The sequence below is a fragment of the Felis catus genome, chromosome X (genome assembly GCF_018350175.1).
Source record: "Felis catus isolate Fca126 chromosome X, F.catus_Fca126_mat1.0, whole genome shotgun sequence".
Lineage (NCBI taxonomy): Eukaryota > Metazoa > Chordata > Mammalia > Carnivora > Felidae > Felis > Felis catus.
In genome coordinates, this window is record NC_058386.1 from 123,505,237 (window position 1) to 123,523,288 (window position 18,052).

The window sequence follows — 18,052 nt, forward strand, 5'->3', positions numbered from 1 at the left end:
TTCAAGGCCCTGTCCTGTGGTAATACAGACATGAAAAGCCATCAGCCATGTCCTCCTCTCCCCCTCTATGGTCTGTTATGCCCAGAATTCGTGATCCCCAAATACCGCCAGGGAGCCGAGTCCGATGCAAAAGCAAAAGAGCCTTTATTCGAGCTAGCTGGAGCTCAATCCCCTACCTGCACCAAGGCAGCGGTGAGATACCAGGGAGAGAGAGCCAGTTTCAAAAGGACAAAGGTTTTATTGGGGCCTAGGGGCAGTTGGTGAGGTAATGGCTGTGGCCTCAGCCGATTGGCTGGGGAAGGGTCCGAGTCCTGTTAGGCAGGTGGGGGGGGGGTTACTCAAGGGGAGGAGGTGTGGTCAAGGTGAAGGACACAGAACAAGATGGAGTCGGCCGGTGTAGGCCTGCCCTTTCAGGTCTAGTGGAGAAGACTGGAAGCCCTAAGTACATTCACAGGAAATAGAAGAAATCATAAACTATCATTTAGGCCTGAAATGCCCTAGGAGATATTGACAGGAGGAATGGCACTTGGGAATTGGCAGAAATTGGGGCAAAGGCACTTCAGGTGGGGACACCACAGGAGCCGCTTCATAACCAGTATGTTTTAGATGTTCTACAAAGTCATCCGGGGTTTTTGTGTGTGAGGTTGGGGGGAGGGGAAGGAGGACTTTGGAGAGTATGATGAGGGCAATAGGGAGAGGGGAGAACACACTGGAGAGATGGGTATGGTGGAGCCATGTAGGGCAGGGTCTGACCTGGGAGCCAAAGGAGCCAGCAAAGGGCTTTGTCTTGGCAGCAGGCATTCACACGTGTGTGAGGGGGTGCACATGCATGTATACAGGTGGACACACACACACATTTCTTGGCCTTTAGCAATTAGATAGTATAAGGGCAAATGCAAATTAAAAATAAGAGGCTAAATTCTCCCTGTAGAAAAATAAGGGAAGAGACTCTCTCCTTGTCTTTTCTTTCAGACTCTCTTTCTCTGTCCTTTTCAAATGTATGCGAAATTTTTTTAATGGCTAAGTCTCTTGCCTGTGCCACAACTCAAGAAAGTTCCATCCAGGGCCTGGGAGGCAAACCCTTGTAATGTCAACATCAAGGAAAAGAATGCCCCGTCTCCCAGTTTCCTGGGAGGAGATGAGCCTACCTTTGGCTTTTACTTGACTGCAAATTATTCAAACTACCAGATATAATGGCTTGTATCCACTTAGCTATATGAGGCTTTTGTCTTTGCAGTCCCTGCAGAGGGTTGCCTGTGATGTGCAGCACATTCTGGTTTCATGCTTCTTCAACAATAAAGTTGTTTGCTTTCTTTTACACCTTCGTGGCGAGGTTTCCTGGGCTGGGAGGAAACTATATTCGCAGCAACACACGAACTCACATACACCCGGCGCCCACACTCAAGCACAGTCACATGAGGGAGCGCTAGCGCACCCCCTCACTGAACACTTTCCTGGCAGGCGGTTGGTGTCTTCTTCCCAGGACAGGTTTGGGAGTAGCAGCCTGGGACTGCTCCACCAGGAAGGCTTTGGTTATGGCTGGCCGGCAGGCAAGCTTTCTTTCTCCTTTGAGTCTTGCTTCTTGTACGTTGTACACCTGAAACTAACATAATATTATATGTCAATTATACCTCAGTTAAACAAAAGGCGGAGAACAGGAAACCAAAAACAAAAATAACCCCAAACAAAAACTGCTCTTTCGCTTTGTGAACCTGCTAGAACTTTAGGTTTTCCCTGGCATTTCTCTGGCTCACTCACTCATTCATCAATTATGTATTAATTTTATTCAACGGATATTAAGAGTGCAGCTCGGCTGGAACTGCAGCCTCGGGGAAAGAAAGACCTTGGAGACCCAGATTTCAACCCAGAGACTCCTCTTGCTGGCAGAGCGCCAACACCCCTCCGGCCTCAGGCTCCCACCATAGCTTGTGGGGGCAGATGGGCAGGCCTTCCTTCCCCGCCCCAAGCCCCGCCCCCGACTAGTGGGACCTTGGAGCTGCTCCTGCGCAGTGGGGGGAGGAGGCTTCGAACCAATGAGAGCCCAGTAAACTGGAGGTGAGGCGCACTGCCCGCCTGGCCCAGTCCGCTTGGGGCTCCAGAGCCCCACACCCCCGAGGTCTAGGCCCCTGGCCGGCCTGCAAGCTGGCCCTGTGCAGTGTTTCTGCACTTTAAGGTCTGGGCGAGCCCCAGCCTCACTTTGTCTGCAATGGGCACTGACCTCTTTGTTCAACCAACGGGTCACAAGCACCACCTCCAAACCTAGCCCTCGGGGTACTCTTGTGGTGGCAGGCCTATGTGGAAAGCACTTCGGCCAGGATCCTTCACCTTGGCGCTGGCAACTGGTGCTCTGCCGCTCTTCCTGGGCCTCCGTTCCTCTCGTAGTAACAAACCCCACGATGTGCCAGGGGACACAAGACCCTAGTCAGACCTTGCACGACCCTTGCAAGGTGGGGTCTGTTTCACCGTACCCCAGTGCCTGCTTTTTCCCTTGGCCAGAAAGAAGGTCCCTCCGGCTCCATTTAGTGCACTACAGTTGTCAGCTCCTGGGCTTCAGATCCTGAGAAGCCAGGTGGGCAAGGATAGTCCTCATCCATGGCCCCAAATATTCCCTGACTCCATTGGCAAGTCCCTTTACTGGATTTAAGATCCCACCTTAGTTCTTCAGCAGACACAGTTGGGAGAGGCAGCCTGATGTAAATTTTAGGAAAATGATTGAGTGTCAGGAGACAAGGGGTGCTGTGAGGCCTTCACCCAACTTCAAAATTTTCCTCAGCCTCACTTTTTCCACCTATGGAATGGAGATGATATATAAACTATAGAGATTGTGAATAGAACTGTAAACTGAAGCATTGGGCGCACTCTTTCCAGTAGTGGTGGTGGCCAGAGGTCAATGGAGATGAGATAAATGAAAGAGGCTGGATTCAAACAAAAATTCTCATCCTTAACTAAAACTTGCATTTCATTAATAAGTGTTTGTTGGGGCACCTGGGTGGCTCAGTGGGTTGAACGTCTGACTCTTGATTTCCGCTCAGGTCATGATCCCAAGGTCCATGAGATGGAGCTCCAGGCTAACAGCGAGGAGCCTGCTTGGGATTTGCTCTCGCTCGCGCTCGCTCTCTGCCCCTCCCCCTGCTCGCTGCCTATTGCGTGCGTGCGCACTCTCCCTCTCTAAATAAATAAACATGAAAGAAATAAGTGTTTGTTAAATAAATTAGTTAATTTACTCTTACAAGAGACATCAGCAAATAAACAACAAAAACTTGCATTTCATTGCCTAGGGGTTCCTGACAGAAGAGGTTTTTACTAAAATAACCCCCAGCTAAAACTGCTTATTTATTTTTTCTAGAAGTGGAACTAAGTTTTTTCACCAGGGGGCATATTTTACCAATTTGTATCAGAAAAAAAAATCCAAACCCATCGCACCCCACATTATACAGAAACCAGAGTTTCTCTCTCTCTCTCCCTCCCTTTCTGTCTCTCTTTCTTTCTCTCCCTCTCTCAATGACTTTTATTGATTGTGTGGTGGAGCTTATTTCTATTTTCCTCATGGTTTAGATTTTAAAATGCCACGCTGTGCAAGGATTGGCTTCAGAAAGTGCCATTTGGTGTTTCAAGTATGGCCATTCCCATTTAACCCCACCACCAGCTACCCAAAGGGGAACTTCAGGACAGGGGGTGGGGTGCTGTGTGAGTCAGCAAAGAAAATTGAGGGGTATTACCAAACTCAACTTTGTGTACAATTTCCATGTCACTGGGTTTACAGTACAGAGATTTAAAACAACGTGTGAGAGACAAAACACTAGACTGAGAGGAATTATAAATTCTCCAATCCTGTCACTAATCTAATGAGTTTGGGGCAAGTCACTACCCATCTTTAGCTCTGTTTTCTCAACTGAAATGAAAGGGCCAGACTGGCGCTCTTAACCTTTAAGATAATCATTTTCTGATTCTTAGGGAATAAGCGAGGCACCCCTTAGGGTTGCCTCCATCGTGACCACGCCCCCTGACACGCCATTTCATTCCCACCGCAACCAATGTTTGGGCTCCACTGACCTCTACTTCTCTAGCAGCTGCTGCAGGTAGGAGGTTGCAGGACTTTGTTGAGGGACCAGAGTGCTGTCTAATTTTTTTTCTCTTATGACTTGAGTTTATTCTAAAAATTCTATCTTCACCTCAGTGAGCTCACAGTAAATGTTGGTGAAATGTGAAGTCACCAACAAAAAGAGGTATGACAGCTGTAGTTTACAAAAAAACCCAACAAACACTAATATATGAGATTCAGTAGGCATTTTGTCCCATATCAAATTTCCTTTATGAATGATTCTTGTCTGAGTTGTCACACAACTGCCACAGAGGCTGCTAATGGAAGAGTGTAAAAGTGCTTGTCTGGAGACAGGACTCGAGCTAGGCCCTCTAGATATACATGTGTGACTTCTGACACGTCCCTTCCCTCTCCAGAACACAGGTTCCTCCTCTGTACAAGAGTTTAGACTACTCGTATGGGATGAATTGCCTCTCCCCTGCCCGCACCCAATTCCTATGTTGAACTCCTAACCCCCAGTATCTCAGAATGGGACCTTATTTAGAAATTGGGTGGCAGATGTGATTAGTTAAGTTGAGGTCATGCTGGAGTATGGTAGGCCCCTACTCCAACATGACTGGAGTCTTTATAAAAATAAGATATTTTGGGGGCCCCTGGGTGGCGCAGTCGGTTAAGCGTCCGACTTCAGCCAGGTCACGATCTCACGGTCCGTGAGTTCGAGCCCCGCGTCAGGCTCTGGGCTGATGGCTCAGAGCCTGGAGCCTGTTTCCGATTCTGTGTCTCCCTCTCTCTCTGCCCCTCCCCCGTTCATGCTCTGTCTCTCTCTGTCCCAAAAATAAATAAACGTTGAAAAAAAAAATTTATAAAAAAAAAAAAATAAGATATTTTGACACAGATACAGACACATGGAGAATGCCACGTAAAGACAAATGCAGAAATCTGGGGGACGCATCTACAAATCAAGAATCACCAAAGATTGACCACAAACTATCAGAAACTAGGTGAGAGGCTTGTAACAGATTCTCCCTCATCATCCTCAGAAGCAATCAACTGCTGACACCTTATCCCAGACTTCTAGCCTCCAGAACTGTGTGATAATCTCTTTTGTTTAAGCCATTCTGGTAGAGTAAGTTAGACATGAGCTGGAGGCAAAGGCGGTGTTAAATAGGAGACACATACGAAGCTTGGGGGTACAATGTCCTGACTTTGTGGCTGTTAGCATCCTGGCCTTATGGCTTCCAACACCCCCAGACCGACAGACCGAGAGCCACAGGTGCAGAACCTGAGCTCTCCTCTTCAACCTTGGCCTCAGGGTAACCTACAGCTCCATTATAATAGATTTACATTGTTTTTCAACTCCTCCCCCTGAGGGAAGGTGGCCCTGGACTCTTCTGGCCAGAACCTTGTGGGGCCAGAAAACTCCCCCTCCCAGCTGGTAGGAGGAGTTTCTCACATGATCGGATGGACCCTCACTGGGAGACCCCCCTAGCTGTGACCCATCCGGAACCTATGCAAACATACAGAGAAAAGACACCCCAAACCCCGGTGCAGCTGCCACCTCTGGGCCTGTCCGCTCTGCCACCTGGAGAGTGCACTGTCCTTAATAAACTGCTTTGTGCTTGTTACTTTCCTTCTGGCTGTCTTTATTTGAGCGCAGATCCTCATGGAAACGTTCCAAGAATAGAGGCTTCCCTTCATTCACACAATGCAGACGCTCCCACTGGTAACAATTCAATTTGCAGTACTTCGCTAAGGTAGCCCCAGCAAGCTAACTCTACTGTATCAGTGGTTCCTAATCTTTATTGAGCATCTACAATATACCAGGCCGTTATTCTAGGCATTCGAGATACACAAAGTCACAAAGTTCCCTCCTCGTTTGTCTGTTCTATATGTTTTAAAAGATTTAGTCGCCCAAGTATATTATGGCTTATTTTATTTTAGTTATCATTTATTTTCTAATGAGATAAGCGGGATTACCTCACCAATATGATATAATTAGTGTCTAAAATCAAAGAAAGGTCATGCTCTAAGTAGCTGTTGATTCCTTATAGCAGGTAAATACATTAAATTTATTAGGTTTTTTAAAAATATTGAAAATTATTTTCAGAAACCTCATTACCACGTTTATGGATCCCTAGGGTTTCAAGGACCTCGTTACCGGGTGATTAGCTAGAGCAGGGGTGGCCAACTTTTCCTGTAAAGAGCCAGCTAGTAAACATTTTATGCTTTGTGAACTATACAGTCGCTGTCACAACTATACAACACTGCCACTGTAGTGTGAAAGCAGCTGTAGATGATACAAGTTAATGAGCATGGCTGAGTTCCAATGGAATTTTATTTATGGACACTGAAATCTAAATTTGATATAATTTTCATGTGTGGCACAATATTACTCTTCTTCTGATTTTTTCAACCATTTCAAATGGAAAACCCATTTTTAACTCACGAGCTATAGGAAAACAGGTGGCAGGCAGGCTGTATGTATTTGGTGGGCTGGCCACAGTTTGACAACCCCACAGTTAGATTGTCAGTCTGCCCTAGTTCCGGTATTAGGTGATTCTTGTCACCCTGAGTCTAGATGAGGCCCAGACAGGGATTAAGTTTGAGCCCAAATCCAGGCTTCGTGTTGGCTAGTCCACAGCGCTTAACACTGCTCTAAGTGCTGTTTTAGTCACAATTTCAGATGTGGTCTTTGTATCCATGTGGTGCAGAAAATAGATGTGTGGTCAGCGGCCCTTTCCAGGAGTTGACCATGTAAGGGTTGTCCTCTTATTAGCAGCCAGTGGCAGCGTTATTTTGTCAAGCCTGACCCTAGGCTTACAGCACTGTTTTCGTTTATACCTCTCTCGGGTTGCGCGGGCCCCGGAGGGCCATCTGTCCCTTACTATTTGAGTCCCTGTTGTCTCATTGGCGGCTTTCTGAGCAGCTGCAAAATGTTTTTAACTTGAAGTGGAAGTTGGGGTCACCGGTGTCGCCAGGCCTGAACAGTCACTCTCAGTAAGGGCTCTTTCAACTCTGACATTGACTAGCTCACGGACTCGGGTGAGTGTCAAACTAACTCCTCCCACTTTCCCACGGCTGGACTTTCACTGTTGGTAACAATGAGGCGTTTCACGAGGGCTGGGGAATAACGTGCATTGCTTTTTTGTGTTGTCTTCGGAAACTGCTTGGTTGCCTAGCACCACAGTCCTCTGCCTGGTCGTCCTTCTTTGCGACTCGTCTTCCCCAGTAGCCTCGCAACCGCAGCTCGGCGGCAGGGGTCTTGAGAGGGACCAGAGGTGCTCACACGCGCTCAGGGGGCGGCGGCAGCGCCGCCCACCCCGGAGGATCATGCTGCGAGGCAAGTCCCGGCTCAACGTGGAGTGGCTGGGCTACTCGCCAGGCCTGCTCCTGGAGCGCAGACAGCTCCTGGCAGGGCGCGCGCCTCGGAGCCCCGGCCGGTAAGTCACGTGAGCACCTGCGCCCGCGCCCGCGCCGGCGCAGCTCAACGTCACCGGGGCGCGCCGCACTTGCGCAATGCGTCCCGCCGCCCGGCACTCGCCGGCACTTCCGGCGTGGCACGCCTCTGTCGGCCTTCAGTCGCGCAGACCCAGCGAGGTCGCTGAGCCCAGCCCGCCTCTGAGCACCTGCTTGCGGGCTCGGCTGCCTCATGGAGCGCCTTGATAAAGCGTCGCTGAACGCGCTGCAGCCTCCCGACTTCAGGTAGTCCGGAGCAGGGCCCAGGCCGGGCAGGGGCCCCGACCGCAAGGCGACCTGGCCCTGGCCTGGAGTGGGGTGTGAGGGAAGGCTCGAGCCGAGCGGGCTGGCCTGCGGTGGGCGTGAGGTGTGGACCCTTGGGGGAGGGGTGCGGGGTGGGGGAGAAGGGACGCAGGTTGGGGCCTGCAGCATCTACACGCACGGGAGCAGGGACCCGGGGTCATAGGGGAGAGGTCGGTGGGCCTTCGGTTCATGCCTCTGTTCTAGCACTTCCTCTCGCTGTCGTCTTGTTTTGCCATCTTGCTCTCTGCAATCTCTCCCCACTGCAGGGTGAGCTCCCTGAGGACAGGAACCCGGCCTTCTTCATCTCCGTATCCCCTACGGGGCCTGCATCGTCGGGGCTTAAATGTTTGCTGTATGAATGAACGAAGGGAGGGGAGTAGGGGCTGTCCCTGGTTTGAGATTGCTTCACTTGGGGGAGTTACTAGGATGGGGGATGGTAGTTCTGGCCGACTAACCTAGCCATTGATACCTCGGTAGGTAAGAGGATGGAGAGGAAGTTGGCTACCATTTGATGATGACATACTGTGTGCCAGGCTTAACTTATGCTTTTGATTACATACGTTAGCAAAATTAAGAAAGTGCTTGGTTTGCCTTTTTTTTGTTGTTGTTTCGTTAAAGAAGATGAAGTTGACTCAGGGTAAGTCACTTGCCCAAGATCACACAGGCCACACTAAATTAGTAAGTGTTAAATCTGACATTTGTTCAATCGCACTGACTCCAAAGCCTGTGATCTTTGGAACCCTGTGACATTTTTCAGTCTCTTACGATGTCACTCTAAATGTTTATTGTTGTTGTTGTTGTTGTTGTTGTTGTTGTTGTTTACTAGTGAGGATACCAACAGATATTTTTGTCAAGTACCCTAAGAATACGGTTTAGCCCTCCTAGACTGATTCTAGTGTTTCCTAATTGAATTTTCAGTGTAATCTACTTGCAGTGGAAGTCTTGGCTTGCCACGGAAGGGAACATAGTAAACCCTTTTTCACTTTTTACTTTAAGCTCCAAAAATTTGACTTTTATTCTGGGTTATGACCTCACAAATATAGGACACAGTATATATAAAGCTAAGCACACAAACTTTTGAAAACTAGCAAACTTCCTCTATTGTTTATAGGACATTTTCACTTTGGCTTCTAGCCACACCCCCACTGCACCTGGCAGTTCTGCCAGCACAAGCCAGTTTATGTGTAGCACGTGAATTACTCTGAAACAAAGCAACTGATGTCACTCAATTGGTTTCTTCTACGTATCTCTTATTGGGTGTTAACTGACACTTGTTAGAAATGAAGAATGGGAAAGTCCAGAATTCAAGTGGGCCTCAAAGAAATAACTCAGGATGAACTTACTGCTCCCATACTTTTAAAACCACCTAGAGTTTACCCACTTCATATGAACTTCTGCAGCAAGTACTAAGGAGGTACAGCTTACCATGTTCCCTTCTGTGGCAAGCTTGACGTTGAGTGTGTGGGGCTAGAGATTAACATGTAGAAAAGAAAAGATTATGTTTGAGTGGTGGGATTGTAAATGATTTTGTTTGCCTTAACACATTTTTATATGGTATTCTATCATCTTTTCAGTAATAATGTTTTCTGAAAGCCAGGTCAGATATTACACATTCAAGAGACATAATCTCAAGAACCAAACCAGTTACACTCCCTTTCTCTAGATTCTCAGTCTTTGTTTCTTTATCAGGTTAGCTATCTTAGCTTTGCATACCTAAAACCCATGCTTTAACTCACCATAGAAACAACCAAGAAGGTCATGTTTTTTTGTTGCGGTTCATAAAAGAAGGGGTCAGATACTGACATTGAAGTTTTGTAGAACTACTGAAGAACTACTCATATTCTTCATGAAGATTACACAATAAATTTTTGTAAAAGTTTACTACTGGGAAACAGTTTAAGGGAGCATAAGTATATTAGATGACAATGGTATACCTCAGTAATCACCGTAGTAGGATGTGTTAAAAGATGATCCATTGAAATATGGAAAGAAAATATTAGAACTTCTACATTAATTTATTTTTAGCCTTATACTTTTTTAGTATCTATTTTTGCATATGTGTTGTATTTTAAGGAATGTATTGATAATATTTTTGTAGATAAATCTGTTTAAAAAATCAGTATGCCTTTATGGGGTCTGTGCTTAAAACTTAAGAAGGATTAATAGTCAAAAAAGTTTGTAGACCAGAAACTTCAGATGTTCCTTTCCTTTCTGAGATGAAAGAAACCTCCTAGCTAATAATTTACACAGTTAGAGGAACCCCTTTGGCTGGATTTTCTAGGGCACCAAAGAAATGTGCAGGACTATATAGGAAACAGGCTGGCACATTAGGTGCTGTAATAACAGGTAGGAACTAACTGTGATTGGGTTCCAAAGCGATGAATTATTCCAGCTGGAGTAATCAGGAAAGATACTTGGAGGAGAGGCTGTTTTTTTGTTGGGGGGGGGGGAACCTTGAAGACTGGGCTGTCTCCTTCCTAAAGATACAGATAAAAACCAGAGCCCCTGAGGATTACCAGAAAGAGAATTAAGTCCAAATGTTGAGTATAAGCATAAAGTGTGAAGTGTGTTAAGGTGGTCTGAGGGTGGTTAGATTTAAGGGACAAAAAAGACCTTAAGCTAAATGATTAAAGTTATAGGGTTTACTGCTTTTACAATACAGGTGGTAGTATGTGTGAGGTACAGATGTGTCTAGGGTTGCTGGAAACTTACTACAGCTTTCAGTAGTGTTGCTCACTTGTAACAATGTATAGGACAAATGCTGGCAAATATCTACTTATTTATTGAAAAGTCCGTGAGATAACATTAAGGAACATTTTTTAAAATGGGAAAATAAGTAGTTTTGTATGTTGATCTGGAGTCCTTTTTTATGTAAACACGTTTTTAACATAACTGGAATAGCATGTGTCAGGGGTTCGTGAAGTTTTTCTGTAAAGGGCCAGATGGTAAATATTAGGTTTTTGAAGGCCATATAGTCTAGCACCACTACTCAGCTTGTCCTTTGTAGCTCCAAAGCCATCTTATTTTTTAAAATGCTTTTATTTATTTCTGAAAGAGAGAGTGAGCGAGTGCAAGTGGGGGAGGGGGCAGAAAGAGAGGGAGACACAGAATCCGAAGCAGGCACCAGGCTCCTAGCTGTCAGCACATGACACGGGGCTCGAACTCACGAACCTTGTGGTCATGACCTGAGTTGAAGTCGGATGCTTAACTGACTGAGCCACCCAGGTGCCCCCAAAGCCATCTTAGATGATACATAAAGTGGGTGTGTCTGTGTTCCTGCTAAACTTTATTTATAGAAATAGGCATTGGGCCCTCATGCCTTGTTTTGCAGACCCCGGATATACATGATACAGTGTAGTTTGCCTTGTTCATTTGTCACACGAATACTTTCTGAGAAATGGTTAGGATTCTTTTTATTTTTTTTATTTTTACTTTTTTTTTTTAATTTTTTTTTCAACGTTTATTTATTTTTGGGACAGAGAGAGACAGAGCATGAACGGGGGAGGGGCAGAGAGAGAGGGAGACACAGAATCGGAAACAGGTTCCAGGCTCTGAGCCATCAGCCCAGAGCCTGACGCGGGGCTCGAACTCACGGACCGCGAGATCGTGACCTGGCTGAAGTTGGACGCTTAACCGACTGCGCCACCCAGGCGCCCCTATTTTTACTTTTTTAATGTTTGTTTATTTTTGAGAGAGAGACAGCGCATGAGCAGGAGAAGGGCAGAGAGAGAGGGAGATGCAGAATCCAAAGTAGGCACCAGGCTCTGAGCTGTCAGCACAGACTGCGAAGCAGGACTTGAACCCATGGACTGTGAGATCATGGCCTGAGCCGAAGTCAGACGTTCAGCTGACTGAGTCACCCAGGCGCCCCAGTCAGAATTCTTTTTAATGTGTCCATATATTGATACACCTCATTTATGAAACCATTTTCTTATTATGGATATTTTTATGTTATCCGGTTTTGTTTGTGCTTTTATGTTAATCCTTATATTAATGTTTTTAAGTAGCAGATTATCAGATTTGTTTTTCTTTATGTAATTTGAAAAGCTTGATTGCATTCTTCAGAATAGTTTTATTATACTCTGGAACAAAACTTTTTCCATTGGAATATTTCCTTGATTTAAAAATAGCCGTGGACAGACAGAATTCACTGAATAGAAGGTGTTTTGACATTAAATTTGTAATGCATCCATGTTACATGAAGACTAACTAAGTTGTACTGTAGCTATTTAATAACAAAGCAATTAAAGTAAGTTTCCTTTAACCACATCCAGATTGTTATAGGCTGCTTTTTCTTTGGAGATGCTCATAACTTCTTTGTACTGTATCCAGCTAGCCCTCCATAGGATGCTTTGTGAATGAACATTCATTAGTTGCGGACATTCATTAGTTGTTTTCTTTGTATCTTTTCTTTTGCTACCTCCATTATAAATTTGGTAATTAGGGTACACTTTATAGCATTTTGAAGACTACAAACCACTTTCATACTTTGACGCTTCCTCTCACACTGGATCTCAATGGCAGTCTCCTGAATGGTCTCTGGGTCTCTAGGATCTTCCAGTTTTGAGTCCCTGAGTCGACTCTTCTTCCTCTGCCCACTGTTTCCAAGGCAGGGGCAGGGTTTCCATTGTCTTCTCTATGGGTATTTATAGTGTTTATGGACACAAGAACAGTTGGAAATAGCCTAGCAGGTTCTGATTTTCTCTTTGTTTACTTTGTTCCAGAAATGAAAGTTCATTAGCATCTACCCTGAAGACGCTCCTGTTCTTCACAGCTTTAATGATCACTGTACCTATTGGGTTGTATTTCACGACTAAATCTTATGTTTTTGAAGGTAATCCTAGATGATAAAACAAGACCTTTTCCTCCTTAGTATATTTAAGACTCTGTGTTTTTGTGATCTCCTTTATATCTGTAAGCTGGGTACTCTTCATTTGCTTCTTCCATCTGTTCCTGTATTGCTTTTCAAAAATCATGTTGTTCAAATAAATCTTCCTTCATGAAATTAACTTTTTCATCAGTTATTTTAGCTTGACAGTGTATTTGTGGATGGTTTTCTGTGAAATAGCTTGCAGGTCCTTTCTTTTACTATACCTCTGAGAGCAAGAGTCGGCTGACATGGGAGGAGGAATTTGGGGGAATGTCCCTTTGGTGGCAGACGTTAGTAGGAAGAGAAAATAAAGTCCCCCTTTTTATGTTGAAGTCCTTAAGTGAAGTGATAATTACAGTTTTCATTTAGAATAATGTCTTTGTGTATAGAAGGTTTTCAAATCTTTAAATGAATACATGATTTATCACCACCCAAGGTATTACTTTTTAATTGCCTGACTAGCTAAATAAATATATACCTAATAAAAACTAGTATGCTTTGTTTTTTGCACTTTGATAAATTTTGGAATAAAATGGAAACTTTTTTTCTCTTGATAGGCGCCTTTGGGATGTCCAATAGGGACAGCTATTTTTATGCTGCTATTGTTGCGGTGATCGCCGTCCACGTGGTGTTGGCCCTCTTTGTTTATGTGGCCTGGAATGAAGGCTCACGACAGTGGCGTGAAGGCAAACAGGATTAAATTGAACATCACCTTTTGATAGCATTAAATTGATTTTTAAAAATGGTAAATGCGTCTGGGATATTGATGATTTCAATAAAGTTGAGAACATGTTAAAAATCAATCTGAAGGAGTCACATTTGACTAGTGTAAATTTTGATCCTTCTAATACAATGATTTGTCATCAGTTTTAACTGTATGAACCTCTCATCTGCAAATGAGAATTTGAAAAAGTTAAGTTGGTCACAAGTAAGTATGTTAACTTAATGACACATTCTGGGAAGAATTTGATTATCTCACTACCAAAAATGTTTTATAGCATTTTGTCTTTTGGTTGGTTTTAAGTTTCACTCCTCTGGATACATTAAGATGTACACACTGTTCTTCACTGGAACCCTTTCCCTGACTATCGTGAAAGTCTGTGTCATCGGATTTTAGGTTGTAAATTCCTATGCAGAATTGCTTGAATTGTGGATTTTGGACTTAATCTGAATGTCAGTGAGAAATTTTGTGTAAAGCGTAATCTGTAGTCAATAGGAATCTTTCATTACATTATTTCACGGGGGAAACTAGGCTGAATCACATCCATTCATGGAAAAGGACTGGCTTTCTGATGATCTAGGCAGCAAAGCAAAGGTAGCTACCTGGGTACTCAGCCTTTGCCGGCTAGCCTGTGCTTTCAGACTAACTTTTTAATGATCTGCTTTGCTGTGTCGTTCAACAATGAAGCTATGCTTTAATTACAAGTTTTGTGTAAACTCCCTTTCAATTAGTTTCTCCTACTTTTTAATAATGTATATGGTACGAATTTATGTTTAAGTGTATTTATTTTCACGTAGTTAGGAAGTGTAAACAATCCTGAGAATAGATTATTTTTATCATCCACGAAGTATTCTTGGGATCGCTAGTCAGGTCTTTATTTTTTTTAGAGTAAGAGCACACATGTGAACATGTACGTGAGTGGGGAAGGGGCAGAAAGGGAGAGAGAATGCCCAGTAGGCTCCAAAGCTCAGCGCAAAGCCCGACATGGGGCTCCATCCCCCAACCCTGAAATCATGACCTGAGCCGAAATCAAGAGATGGATGCTCAACCGACTGTGCCACCCAGGCACCCCTAGTCAGTCTTTCTTAATCAGAGCTGTTATATCCCAGATATATATTGTTAGATAATCCTGAGGTCCTATCTGATAGAAAAAGACCCTGTGGTTTTACTTCACTATCCTTAGTCTATTCTCTCCAGCTACTTAGCACTACTTGTGTGTAGTCTAAAAACACACCTGGAAAAATGAATAGTGAAACAGAGAATTTAAATTCCCTGTGATGGTACCACCCGGACATAACCACTAGTTTGGTTTACACCCTGTGTGCATTTCCTAATGCTAGTTCAATACACTGAACTTTTGGTTTAAGTTCAAATTCTGCCTGTGCTACCTGACAGCTATTTGTGTTTTTTCAGATGAATGATTATTGGCCATTTTCTTAAAAAAAGTAAATTCTACCTTTACTCTTTTTACTAGATCTCTCGTTCAAATTTCCTGTTATTAGTAACCCCTAATACAATGGCCCTTGCTGTTTTTAGCATTACTGATTTGTCTGTTCACCCCAGTTTGATGTGGAACTGGACTAAAGGAATAGGGAGATGATTAGGCATAAAAGCTAAATAGGCACTGTATTTAATTGTTGAGAAAAAGGATTATTGTAGGACTATTTTTTATTGCTTATAGTTAAATATTGTCTACACTTTAAGCGTCTTTAAGCAGTTATTCTAAATGTAAAGTGTTTTCTTAAAGACCACAGTTTTCATGTAAAATTGTACAAATTTAATATAAAATTGTAGAATATCCCAGTTTGAGTCTGGGGTACTATGTGGTAGATTTCTAAATGGTCATCCCTTCTTTAGATGCCTCAACAGAATTGTTGTCCACCTAGTTTCTTTTCTATAACGCCAAGGTTTTATACTTTGGGGATCTTATGCTATTTGTAAAATATTAATGTCCAGTGTTAGATGATTTTGTTTTCAGATGTTTGCTGAGTAGAAAATGATATGGATGTTTTTCTTCAAGTATTTAAACCTGGGATTCATGCAAAAGCAGTTGTAATTTCCTCTTGGAAAAAGTACCAAGTGTTTGGAAGTTAGAATTGGATGCTAGGGTTGATATTTAGGATTGTTACAATATAGACTTGCTTTCAAACCAGTTGAGTTTTTCCTGGGGTTTTAACTGTTAACTTACTACTTTGCTGCTCTTGAAATAACATGTGGTATTTGACCTAAGATTTATTTTTCAAGATGTCTCATGGGTTTCCTCTTGCACAATGTACATACTTCAGGATGTATAGAAAGGAAAGCTACAATTGAGCCCTTGTAAATGTTTTAAGATAGGAATATGTTCACTATCGTTCCAAAATGGATTGTAAGAATAACCTCAATTAGGAAGCGTAACTTGAAGTGTCAGCACAAACTACTGATAAACACATTATCTTCCTCACCTCGCTTCCCATTTTGCACCCCCCCCCAGAATATAATCATTCCTTCCCCATTATGCTAAAAAATGAAGTGTGTTGTAGAATGTATCTGATGTAATTCTCTCTTCAAGTGGATAGATAGCATTTTACATGTAACAGCAGAATTCAGTTTTGAGTTGTTACTGAAGGAATTTAAACATCCATTAAAAAAGACCTCCTGTTTCATGGAAATCTTACAAATGCATTGTAATAATTAGACTGTTTTCATCCTAAAAATCTTAGCATCTTTGCCAAAAGAGGCAACTGATTGACTTGTTTGATGTTTGCCATTTTCATATAAATTTTATATATCCATCTAGAGTACCCAAGAAGACCAGTAAAAACAGTTAAATAAGATGTACCCAAGGAAAGATAATAGCCAAGGGTACATGAAATAAAGGATTTAAATCCTGATTTAAAAATCTTGTGTGTTTTTCTCATCTCTAGACAAGTTCATGTTTACTGTTTTATTTATGACCCAGTGAAGTTGTAGAGCATTGTTGGGCCCAGTTTATAAATGGTTCAAAAATACCACGCAATTTGTCACTTGTCTTACTTAGGTCAGCAGCAGATTTTCTCTGCTGTCAAGCGATCTGTGTCCTCCAACAGAGTGGTACAACTTTATTAGTTCAGACTCTACTCTTACATTTAAGATAAGTTTTGCGAGAGCTGGGATGAAGCAACACGTTAATAACTTGACAAGATTTCTTTCTTCTTTTTTGCAGAGGGAAAGGGTCACCTGAGAAAATAAATTATTTTCAGGGACGTTGGGAATCTAATGGTAACTATTACGTGTAATTTATGAATAGTTGAATCCTTTATATATTCATTAAAATAGTCTGGAATTCCTGAACTTATCATCACTCCTGGCCACACTTTCCTATTTCATTGCTACATATATTCAAGAGTAGTATCTGCTTTCTTTTTTTTAAGATGTTCTATAAGTCATATTTGTCAGTCACACAGATTCGTCTTCCTTTTTCTCAAGTTCAGTGAAATCTCACTGAATGGGAATAATAGCAATAGCTAACAACATCTGCACAGCACCTTACAGTTTGCAAAGAACGTTCACATCTTCTTGTTTGAGTTTTGCATAGTGAACCTGTTATGAGATGTCTTTTGACATCCTTGCTGAAGATGTTAGAATCTTTAACTCAGTAGAGTCATTGAATGTGCTGTAGTCTTTGAATATAGTGCCCTGACTAGGGGCAGAGTTTAGATGCACTATTTTGAAAGGTGTGTGTAATTACTGAAATGGGGGGCTTGAGTTCTTTAGCCACTTGAATCAGATTTACTTTTGTAAGTGATACTTTTCTAACTGCTACTTGGGTGGATTTTGTATCCATTATATTCCAGCCTGTATTTGTATAAATTTACCATCTGTTGTCATTAAAAAAGTGTTTGTAATGCCACTTTGACGTGTCCTGATTCAATGAATAGTAAGTTTATTAACATCTTTTTTTTTAAACATGTTTGCCTCTGTACCGTATAAAATATATACAGAGTTGTCAAGGGTAAGCTTTTATGTAATAATTATAGACTGGAGATGCTCAAACTTGTGGCAGCTCTGAGGGGTACTGGGACAGAAAGGGCCGGTTTTACCCCATCCGTGGTGGACCCATCACAACTGCTGTGGCAGTGGGGGGAAAGAAAGCAGCATCTTGCCCTGTGGCTTTTTAAAGAAAATTCATTTCGGGGTGAATGGGCTTCAAGTCCTGGTAAAGGAATGAGGTCCAGAAACACTTGTGTCCAGGGCCCTTTAGCCACCTGTTGATTGTACTCCAGCTCCTTTCTGTGCTTCTGAGGGTTCTATCTAGTTCTTAATAAATACTATCCACTTCTAAAGTTTTGAGACATCTTAGTATCAGAATATACACATTATAGGGGCGCCTGGGTGGCGCAGTCGGTTAAGCATCCGACTTCAGCCAGGTCACGATCTCACGGTCCGTGAGTTCGAGCCCCGCGTCAGGCTCTGGGCTGATGGCTCAGAGCCTGGAGCCGGTTTCCGATTCTGTGTCTCCCTCTCTGCCCCTCCCCCGTTCATGCTCTGTCTCTCTCTGTCCCAAAAATAAATAAAAACGTTGAAAAAAAAATTAAAAAAAAAGAATATACACATTATATACAATCGTGTTATGTACAAAAGTACAGATTATAGGATGTCCAGGGAACTCAGGACACATATAATAGCATTGGAGAAACCA

At 43.2% G+C, this 18,052-nt stretch overlaps 1 protein-coding gene across 2 annotated transcripts; it reads left to right on the forward strand.

The window, feature by feature from the left end:
* Window positions 1–6,915: 6,915 nt before the first annotated feature.
* On the forward strand, window positions 6,916–17,263 carry VMA21 (vacuolar ATPase assembly factor VMA21). 2 transcript variants are annotated; one of them, XM_006944087.5, is made up of 4 exons: window positions 6,916–7,084; window positions 7,222–7,482; window positions 12,526–12,635; window positions 13,229–17,263. In XM_006944087.5, exons 2-4 carry the CDS (start codon window positions 7,373–7,375, stop codon window positions 13,369–13,371), a joined length of 363 nt encoding a protein of 120 aa, XP_006944149.2. In that variant the 5' UTR covers window positions 6,916–7,084; window positions 7,222–7,372; the 3' UTR covers window positions 13,372–17,263. The 2 variants fall into 2 exon arrangements, with proteins under 2 accessions (XP_006944149.2, XP_004001027.2); XM_004000978.4 differs by lacking the exons at window positions 6,916–7,084; window positions 7,222–7,482 and adding an exon at window positions 7,562–7,744.
* Window positions 17,264–18,052: the final 789 nt, after the last annotated feature.

Excerpts from the sequence above, each read along its gene's own strand:
- VMA21 (XM_006944087.5), top strand. The coding sequence starts at position 7,373 with ATGCTGCGAGGCAAGTCCCGGCTCAACGTGGAGTGGCTGGGCTACTCG. Across the intron at positions 7,483-12,525 it reads GCGCCTCGGAGCCCCGGCCG|AAATGAAAGTTCATTAGCAT; the intron begins GTAAGTCACGTG and ends ACTTTGTTCCAG. Across the intron at positions 12,636-13,228 it reads TAAATCTTATGTTTTTGAAG|GCGCCTTTGGGATGTCCAAT; the intron begins GTAATCCTAGAT and ends TTCTCTTGATAG.